The following is a 9,639-nucleotide window of genomic DNA, read 5'->3' on the forward strand; positions in this document are numbered from 1 at the left end:
ACTATTATTGAGTTAAACTTAAAATAATAACACTCTAAGTAGTAAACAACTATTTTTGTGATGATGTTTGACTTGATCTTTTTTTTTAATATATAGTAACCAATAACGCAAATACATTTAAAAATGTATTGAAAATGGCCTGCAAAATTTTATTATTTTATGCTGTGATAAGAAAGAGACATTTTTATTAAACACATTTGTTGAATTTGAGTAAAACAGAATTCAGAAAATATGTTTATTGATACAAATGTTACAAAAGTTACAAAAAAATCAGTGAATCTGAAACAAGGATGGGGTCAATTTACTTTAGCTCGTGGAAAAAAATTACGCTTTTTCGTTTTTTCTCTCAAAATAACTGAATAAAAAATAATTCACCACAGCCCTGCTGCGTCAGTATAACCAAGTAATTGTTAATGCATTTTTATTATTTAAAAAAAGCACCAATTTTTATCAGAAAATACTTGTTTAAGTTTTTTTTAGAATAAACTTACGCAAACTTACGGTCAGGTTGATGAAAGTTCCAATTCTTCATGTCACCAATACAAGTGAAAGAAAAAGGCTTACATTTAACATGAAATTCAAGAAAATATTTAAAAAGCATGCCTTTGTACATCACAAAAACATTCCATACAATACCATGAAAATCAAAATCATTCCAGCGTACAATAGAGGAACTTAAAAACTACAACTAGTAACTAAAGAACTAAGAAAGTTTAACTAAGAAAGTTTAAGTGATGCAAAAAAACGTGGTATAAGGGCTTCACATGATTGGACAGCCCTCCATTCTGGCTCCAGTCTACGATAAAAAAAGAAAGAAAAAAACAAGTTAGTGCCCATTTTTAAAGACAAGATCGAAGTAAGATAAGTTATCTGCTTTTAAATTGTTCAAACACACCCTGCGAGGAGTGCTGGTGCCGAATATGTAGGAGTGCGGCGGCAGCAAACCCTCGGAGATGCCGCCGCTGCGGAAAGAGCGGGAGGCCGAGCTCACGGAGCAGTTGTTGGATTTGTCCGAGGGGAGTCCACACGAGCCGCACACCACGGTCCTGCTCCGCAGGTTGTACTCACTGTCCCCACAAGTGCTGTGAGCCACCTGCTGAGGCACAGCGGTCCAATACTCATCAACAGTTATTAACAGTTTGAGTGTTTTGTTTTTTTTCAAATAGAAATGCAAAATATTGTCTGGTTGTAGGTTGTCAAATGTGTACACTTTAAAAAAAAAAAAACATATTAGAAATAAGCCAAATATTCTTACATTGTTTTAAAGATTTGTGGAAGCAGGTTTTGCTTGGCTAGAATACTTGAAACTAGTTTTTACAGTGCAAAAACTGTTTTTTCATGCTTAAGCTTTCTTAAATTTTGTTTATTTTTTGCCCTGTTTTTCCTCCTTTTAATGAATATTAGAGTCTGAAAGTGGCTGCAGATTTGCTGTGAGCCGCCTACTGAGGCACAGTGGTTCAATAATCATCAATATCAATGAAATTATGAAAAATGTTAGTAATTTTTAAATGGAAATGCTAAATATTGTCTGGTTGTAGGTTCTCAAATGTACACACTGCAAAAACAGTGGAAGCTAATTTTGCTCTTACTTTTAGCTCATTTTAGCTTTTACACTGCAAAAAAATGGTTTTCAAGAAAGTAAGTAGAATATGAGTAAGCCTCATTTCAGGGAAAATGATCTTATAGTGTATTTATATTGTACTGCACAAGAAATTGATTTCAGAGAATAAATATTTAAATATTTGGAACTTTGGAGAATCATCTTTCACAGCAACTGACGTGGCCCTTTTATTTTTTGACTGGCAAATAGATCTCTGCAATTTGAATATCTTGTGATGTAAATACAGGACGTTCATGTCGATTTCATTCCTCTCACCATGTCATCATCATCTTCTTCAAACTGTGTGCGAGTCACTTTCCTCATCGCCATTTCCTGTAAGGAACAAAAAAAAAGTATTGTTGTTTTTGCCGTTTGTTGAAAAACAGTAAACACAAATTAAAGTCAAACTAAACTTTATGGCTTTAGGTTATTGCCGTTTTGTGTGGGTTTTATTGTCCAAAATGTAAACAAACTAACTAACAAAATAACAAAATAAATGTCTTTTACCAGTCACCTGATGCCCAAACTGTGGTCAAACCAATCAAAATAAATAAGAAAAAAAACTTTGCTACACTTCACTTTTAAAACAAATTAACACAATGTAGCAAAAGAAAGTATTTATAGTTACTGATAATCAAAATTCTGATAGAATATAATTTAATTTTTGAGCTTGATCGTCTGAAAACCAATGCAATAAAGAAGTATCCTAAATATGACACACTAATAAACAATGATAAAACACACCAGCTGTAATAAAGTACTTTATTATGTGCTTTAGTACTAATTGCAACAAAACATAGGTCATATGATCATATTTCTTTGATAAAGAGTGCAGTATATTCGACATACCTCTCCATTAGCATTGATCAGTGTGGTCTGGAACAAGTCTCCGGTTCCCCAGGACGGCTGAGTCTTCCACACCAGGTCAGAGGGAGGATTGTGGACTCCACCGGCACCAGAGGCCCAGATCTGATGACCGTGCAGGAAAGAAAAGTAAGTATACGAAAAAAGCAGCTGCTGATTGTTGGGTGTTGATGAAAGAGGGCGCTGCTTACCGTGACCCTCTGTCCGGCCTTCAGGGTGAATTTAGCCGGGAACTTGAAGACAATGGATGAACCAGATCCCACCTGACGCTTCAGCTGCCAGTTCCCTAAATTCTGATCCTGCAGGAGGAGAAGTTAAAGGTTAAGATTAAGATTAAGAGACTGTCCCAAAAGAATTGGGTGATTACAAATGTGCCTCGGATTGTTAGAGCCTTTTATTTCAAAGTTTTATCTGACTAAACCTCATCTGCTTTGTTGCTGAGTCGGACATATTTCCCGTCCAGGTCCACCTCCTCCACAGTGACCCGCCCACTGGCCGAAGCCTGCTGGGTGATGCGGGTGCGAGCCACAGCGCCCCCTGCGAAGCTGGAGGCCTCACTGTCTGTGTCGTTGGGGCGTCGCCTCTTGACAGGAGAACTCTGAGCACTGCAGTGGACCGACCGAGAGTGAGCAGCCGACACCGAGGTACGACTTCCTGTCACTCTGGTGGGAGGAGGACTCGGGGACAGGCGTAGCCTATAGGGTGGAGGTCAAGTCTCAAATTAAAGCTGTAGTGCTTAACTTATATTACCATTGCCCTGTCTCCATTTTTTGGACGAATCAATCTGATTTTTTTGTGATGGGTATGTGATCACCCATGTACTGTCCCATTAAATTTTTGTAAGAATCTATTCATTAGTAACGTAAAAAAAATGACAACATTTTCAAGAAATCCCCATTTCTTACAATGAGCAAAATTGTAAAAAAAATATCTCATATCTCTGTAAAACTCATTGGATTTGAACAGAATTTGGTGTATTCAGGAACAGACTATGCTTCTACACCTAACCCTTTAAGTTTGTCCCGTGTTTAGCAACTTCCTGTCTGCAGTTTTTGTCAGATGGTAAGAATCTACCCACGGATGATCTCACAAAAATGATTAAATCTATATTTTACAATGGGCAAAACTGCCAAAATGGCTAAACTATTTTCGTCAAAACTCAACCGATTTGAGGGAAATTTAATATGTGTATTCAGGATCCGACACTCTACCAACAGACTATGTTTCATAAAGATCCAATCCAGATTATGGATTTGGCGGCCATTTAAACATTTTAACATCGGAAGTCCTCCTTCACGGAGGTAATGTTATTTTGTTTCTATTCACAAAGACCAAACTGAGGCTGATGATAACATCGACAACAAAAATCGCCAAAGGTCACGTAGTGCAGCTTTAAGCCATCCTACCTCTGCTCCTCTCCCTCCAGCAGCTTCCTGTAGGCACATATCTCCATGTCTAGGGCCAGTTTGACGTCCAGCAGCTCCTGATACTCGTCCAGCTGCTGCTGCATGCGCTGCCTCATCTCCGTCATCTCTCTGTCCTTCTCCCCCAGCACGCGACGCGTGGTGTCCCGCTCCCGAGACAGCGCGTCCTCCAGGTCCCGGATCTTCGCCTCACGGGCCGCCAACTGTAAAATAACACGTGAAGACAAACAGACTAGATTAGATTATTGAAAACAAATAAATAATCCAAGTAAAAATAACGTGCAAATATAGAAGATACTTTCAAATTGACTTACTTAATAATCTGAAAACTCTTTTTACAGATCAGATATGATAAAAGAGTTTAAGTTTAGCCTAACAAGATTAAATTAAATTATTATCCACACTTATCGTAGCAGCAACAATACAATAGAGCACAATAAACCCAAAATACCATATTACAATAAGTAAAAGAAATTTTTTTTGAAAGAAAATTAGAATCATATAGAAAGGAAATAAATATAAAGAAAAAAACACAAAACATTAGTTGTTCTAAACCAAAAGATGGTGAATTTAGTGCCTGAAAAAATAATGTAAAAATGCATTAATCTTTTAAATTTCTGCAAAAGAGAATAAAGGGCAAAGATTTTTGGAGAATCATTACATTCTTTTTATATTTTAATACTAAAAAACTATTTTTTGTCTGTCTGCAGAGTGCAAGAGGCAGGTGTAACTTTAGGAGAGAGAGACTACAAACAGGGGGCGGGACTTCAAGTCACACAGAACCACATGAGGAGTAGTGAGACCCTATTTAACTGTTTAAATTTAATTATATGACATTTTTTACAAAAGCAGATCATTTAAAGTTGTTATTAAAATAGTGATTTTTTTTTTACGTAATGGGGAGAAAATAACTTTTATTGTGGTTTTGTGTCATTTGGATGATTGAAGTACCGCCTCCTGCTCATAGTCCCGCCCCCCTATCTTGCAGTTTGCTGATGCATTCACCTGTTTCTGCAGCTGGCTGAGCTGAGCAGATGTGGACTCCAGCCGCATCCGAGTCTGCTGCAGCTCCTCGTGAGTTGCTCCGACCAGGTGGCTGTTTCTGTCCGCAGACTGACGAGCGTTTTCAAGCTAAGAAAAGAAAAGAAAAGAAGAGACAATCAACAAGGCAAAACCTAAACTGTAACTTCACTCTGAACTTCAATCTCATTTCTTCTTATGAAACTGCTCGTGTGCTTCAAATCTGATGCATCTGATGATGTTTTCATCAGATATTTATTCTATCTGCATTTTGTCCTTCAGGTGTAGGACGTACCTTGCTGTTGTAGGTCTTCTCAATCTCCTCCTTGTACAGTTTGATCTGCAGCTCGTGCTGGTTGCGCATTTCCACCAGCGCCTCGGCCAGTTTGCTCTCGAAATCCTGCTGGTTTCCGTTGTCCATCTCAACCATACGTGACTCGTGACGCCGTTTACTCTCCCGCAGTTCCTGTTGTTGGAGAATCAGATAAATAAAATGTATTATTTTCCTGAACTGAAAATGTTCCGAGATTTGCATAAGATAAGACAGACGATGTTGATGTGAAGGAAAGTCAGTGGAGAATGTTAGAGTCTGAGTCTGACCTCAGAGTGCAGGCTCTTCTGAAACTCCAGTTCCTCTTTCAGAGTCTGGATGCGATTTTCTCCGTCCACTCTCCTCAGCATCTCGTCCTGCAGCTGCTTCCTGGCGTCGTCCATACCTGTATTTAGCTAAGAAAACAACAGAAAACCCCAGAAACTGAATATTAGCTCAAAATAAAGGTAAGTGGGAAGACTGTCCTTTAATGAAATCGTCTGAGTCCACCTGCTGAACTCAGCTACAAAGAAGTAATAAAAACTGTTTTATTTGGAAAAGAAACTGAGGTGCTTTCAAAACTCTGAATCAGAATAAATGGCTTGTTGGTGGACATGAGCCGAATTATGTTCCACAAAGTGGAAAACATGCAAGGAAGGTAATTGAAAGCCGGGCATTATGCTTGGCTGAGAAAATTGAGAAAAAAGATTGAGCCCAGATGTGTTTCCACTGAGTATTAAACTGAGTGGGTGTGTGTTTGACGTTACCTTGGCGAGCTGGGCCTTCAGATCCCGATTCTCCACTTCCAGGTTGCGCTTCTCTCCCAGAGCCGTAGTCAGTGTCGCATCCTTGGAGTTGAGCAGAGCCTCCAGATCTTTGAGCCTCTGCAGAGCTCCCACTAGTTCAGACTCCTTTTTGGTGTTCCTGTAAACACGTTAGACTTTTTTCATGAAACTGAAATTTAAAACGCAGTATCAATACCGAGGAAATGACAATGACAACACAATGTTTAAGTTGTCTGTAGAAAACACAGTATAATTTAAATGGAAAACTCTAATAACCAACTCAAGCCTCATTTTAAAGCGTCAAGTTTTGTAGTTTAGCTGGTGCCATCTTGTTTTTTTAAACCAGAAGAAGCCATCTATGGATGAGAGGGTGAGGATTTAATGTGAGGGGTGGGGCTTACTGAGAGCACAAGGAATGCTCTAAATCCATGGTTCAAACTGTGGTACACATACCCTGGTATAAACAGTAGAACTGATTTTCCTCCAAATACCACCAGAGGAAGCTTGCGTACCAGTGGTGGTACACACACCGCAGTTTAAGAACCATGGATTTAGGGTAGAACATCTACAGCCAAATGTTCCTGCCTCTAATTCAGTTAAAAATATTTTTTAAAGTGTCCATTGAAACCAGATTTTTCAGTTTCAGACAACCTTGTAGTCCTTGTAAAGAAGGAGCCACAGATTTAAATGCCTTTTTTTCCTAAATCAGTATGGACACTTGGAACTGAAAGTCAGTAAATCTTCTGTACTAAATGTAGGCCTGAAGATATACTGACTATGTTGAGGATTTTCCACTTAGGACGTCCATATTTCTCTGTAACCTAAGAAGTGGAAACTGAATTACTACACTTTCCTTTACAGGGCGTAATGAAACAAATATGAGCTATTTCTGAATTTAAGGATGTAGCCTTTAGATGAAGCGGAGACAGAGGAAAGACCTCGGTGCGTATGACTCATACAGACCACAGGGATCTGCGTCCAGTCTCGTGTGTCTGGTAGCCACAAGCCACAGCCGTTGGTGTTTAGCCTGCACGTTGCCACAGCAACTGCTTTGGCTATGCCAAACACACAGGGGCCGCCATCTCAATATTTATGGAAAAACATAATGGACGCAGAGAGTGGAGCCTTCTAAATACTGCCACGTATTGTGCACACAGTGATTACTTTTGAGGGGGAAAGAGTTAGTCATCAAGCTCTGGATGTGGCAGTTCATGGGGAGAAGACGAGTGGAAGCCCAACGTCAAAGTGCAGTGAGCAATGGGGAGGGTATGCTCATGGCAGGGAGTGGCCGCCGGAGAGGTTTTAAGACATCAGTTAACAGGGAGCTAATGACTAACTGTGTTTATTATTTATGTGCAGAGATGTTTAAGACATAAACACGGCGACTGTAAAGACTTTCACTCGTGAATAAACAGGCAAAGGGATGAAGAAAAATAGAGAAAGATTTAATCAAAGAAAGGGATTTCAAAAAACCTGAAGGGCAACTGATTATCAGATTAACAAAATATCTGGATCATGAGTTTGTGTGGGTTTTTTTTTAATTCTCTGATCATCTTGAAAAAGATGAAATTTGCCTTATTTTAAGTTCTCCCTGAACAATTAAGCCCTAACATCAGCGAGCCGCCATTTTAGAGCTTCAGGTTTCGTAGTTTAGCCAGAACTAAGAGATGCCATATTTGGACTAGGGGGTGTGGCCTCAACTTGAGGGGTGGGGCTTACTGTTGAGCATGGGGAATGGTGAGTCACCATTCATGACCTTTGCGGTCAATTAGACCATAGTCACACTCTAAAAGCAAACAATACCTGCTGAAGCTATCCAGCTAACAAGCTAGCCCTAACAAGTTTTGGCTCTTTATGATTTCAGTTTTAAATTACTATTTTTGTTTCTAAGAAAATTATTGTGCTACTTTGTCTTTTAAAGTGCAAAGTCTGGCTTTAATTGTGAATAATCTTAATTTCACAAACACACAGGGAATCCCCTGCATGCTAACAAGCTAGCTCCAGCATTGCAACTAGTCTCGGAATGTTCCAATAAAATTCTCCTGTCAAGAAAATAAATTTCACATTATTGTTTTGCTTATCTTATACTACATTTCACAACACTAGTAGAGACGAAGTACAAAAAGTACATAATTATTTAAATGAAATGTATTATTATACATTTTTTGTGCTTCTGGTGATTTAATAGGCACCATATTTTCATCTTTTTCCCAGCAACAAAACCAGTTTCAGTTTATTTTTGTTTCTACCATAAATTATTGCGCTATCTATGCAAATTGCAAACGTCTGGCTTTAATTGGGAATAAACTACATTTCACAAACACACAGGGGTGGATTTAAGGAATCTGGGGCCCGAACATAATAGGACCCCATTAAAAAGTACCCCCACCCGACATATTCCTCCTTTTTCTCCAGTTGCACCACTAATAAACACACACAAACCAGAGTGTTGCAGCTGTAACTCACCTGGCCTTCAGCTCTTTGTAGTCTTCCTTCAGTTTGCCCAGCTCCAGCTGCAGACGAGCTCGCTCTTTGGCCACAGAGTCCAAAGTTTGGCGGGCATCAGCCAGCTCGGCCTCGTAGGCGGCCTTCAGACCTGTCAGCTCCCGACTGACCTCCGTCTCAGACTCGGTGATGCGCAGACGCAGCCCGGCATTCTCGACTTCCAGAGAGCGGACTTTGTCGATATACACAGCCAGGCGATCGTTTAGGTTGCACAGATCATCTTTCTCCTGGAGCCGGGTGATACGGTTGGGTGACAGTGGTGTGTTCGCACCTCGTGGAGTGTTTTTGGGTGTCGCCATTGCAGCTGTCTGTTCCTGTACCACACACAAACATAATTATCCACCTTCTGATCTTATGATAGTTGGTTTAGCAAGCACGATAAATGTACAGGATTTTGTTAAATTTAGGTTTGAATGCAAATACTTGGCTTTAATTCACAGTAGTTTAGTCTACAAACTAAACACGAACCACAGTTACTATCAAACAAACCAAATAAAAAGTGATGGAAAACATCTGAAAGCAACAGCAAAACCATTAAAAGTCATTACTGCAAAGTATAAACTGCAAAGATTGAAATTACTCGAAAGACATGGGCGGGTCATCGACTCCACCCAAAAAAATCAAATACATTTCTTGGCACAATTAAAAAGAAAAAACTCGGACCAGCTGAAGCAAGTTTTACCTTTTTTTTTAGAGAAGAGGAAAGTGTGATGTGACAGGATTTATTGGCTGGTCTGTTGATTTTCTTTGTCGCTTTGTGATCTCAGGTCGTGTCCTGGTTCTCCAGCGGTGTTCAGTCTGTTACTGCACTGTCTGCAAACTCATCAGTGCCCATGTAGGAAAGAATGAGATGGGAGGAGAGAGGTTGGCCTCAAGTTTGGCAAAATGACTCTCTCTCTCTCCCTCTCCCTCTCTCCCTCTCTCTCTCTCTCTGTGTCTGTCTCTCTCTCTGTGTCTGTCTCTCTCTCTGGCAGTGCAGTCTGAATGAATGAGTCACCCTCTACTCAAACAAACTTGCAGATCCATGTGATACGCACAAGGAATTATTTTAAGCCCATTTATTGCTCAAGTGTGGAGTGCAAGTAATTTACAGTATTAGACTCAAACCACACGGCTCATTATTGTCTATTT

At 39.7% G+C, this 9,639-nt stretch overlaps 1 protein-coding gene across 2 annotated transcripts; it reads right to left on the bottom strand.

Annotated features, from left to right (window-relative positions):
- Window positions 1-221: 221 nt before the first annotated feature.
- On the bottom strand, window positions 222-9,639 carry LOC131446958 (lamin-A-like). 2 transcript variants are annotated; one of them, XM_058618372.1, is made up of 13 exons: window positions 9,191-9,639; window positions 8,470-8,822; window positions 5,986-6,142; window positions 5,509-5,634; window positions 5,204-5,374; window positions 4,894-5,019; window positions 3,871-4,091; window positions 2,886-3,159; window positions 2,656-2,763; window positions 2,450-2,569; window positions 1,877-1,933; window positions 896-1,096; window positions 222-796 (listed from the first exon to the last, which is right to left on the bottom strand). In XM_058618372.1, the coding sequence occupies exons 2-13, from the start codon at window positions 8,805-8,807 to the stop codon at window positions 761-763; spliced, it is 1,935 nt and encodes a 644-aa protein (XP_058474355.1). In that variant the 5' UTR covers window positions 8,808-8,822; window positions 9,191-9,639; the 3' UTR covers window positions 222-760. The 2 variants fall into 2 exon arrangements, with proteins under 2 accessions (XP_058474355.1, XP_058474356.1); XM_058618373.1 differs by having other exon boundaries at window positions 896-1,093; window positions 9,191-9,638.

The sequence above is a fragment of the Solea solea genome, chromosome 20 (genome assembly GCF_958295425.1).
Source record: "Solea solea chromosome 20, fSolSol10.1, whole genome shotgun sequence".
In the NCBI taxonomy this organism is placed as follows: domain Eukaryota; kingdom Metazoa; phylum Chordata; class Actinopteri; order Pleuronectiformes; family Soleidae; genus Solea; species Solea solea.

What these genes read in the sequence shown, in the direction of transcription:
- LOC131446958 (XM_058618372.1), bottom strand. Translation starts at nt 8,807, where the DNA reads ATGGCGACACCCAAAAACACTCCACGAGGTGCGAACACACCACTGTCA. An exon ending in CTGGAGGGAGAGGAGCAGAG is followed by an intron (nt 3,160 to 3,870) that starts GTAGGATGGCTT and finishes TCCACCCTATAG; the next exon opens with GCTACGCCTGTCCCCGAGTC. An exon ending in AGGCCGGACAGAGGGTCACG is followed by an intron (nt 2,570 to 2,655) that starts GTAAGCAGCGCC and finishes CACGGTCATCAG; the next exon opens with ATCTGGGCCTCTGGTGCCGG.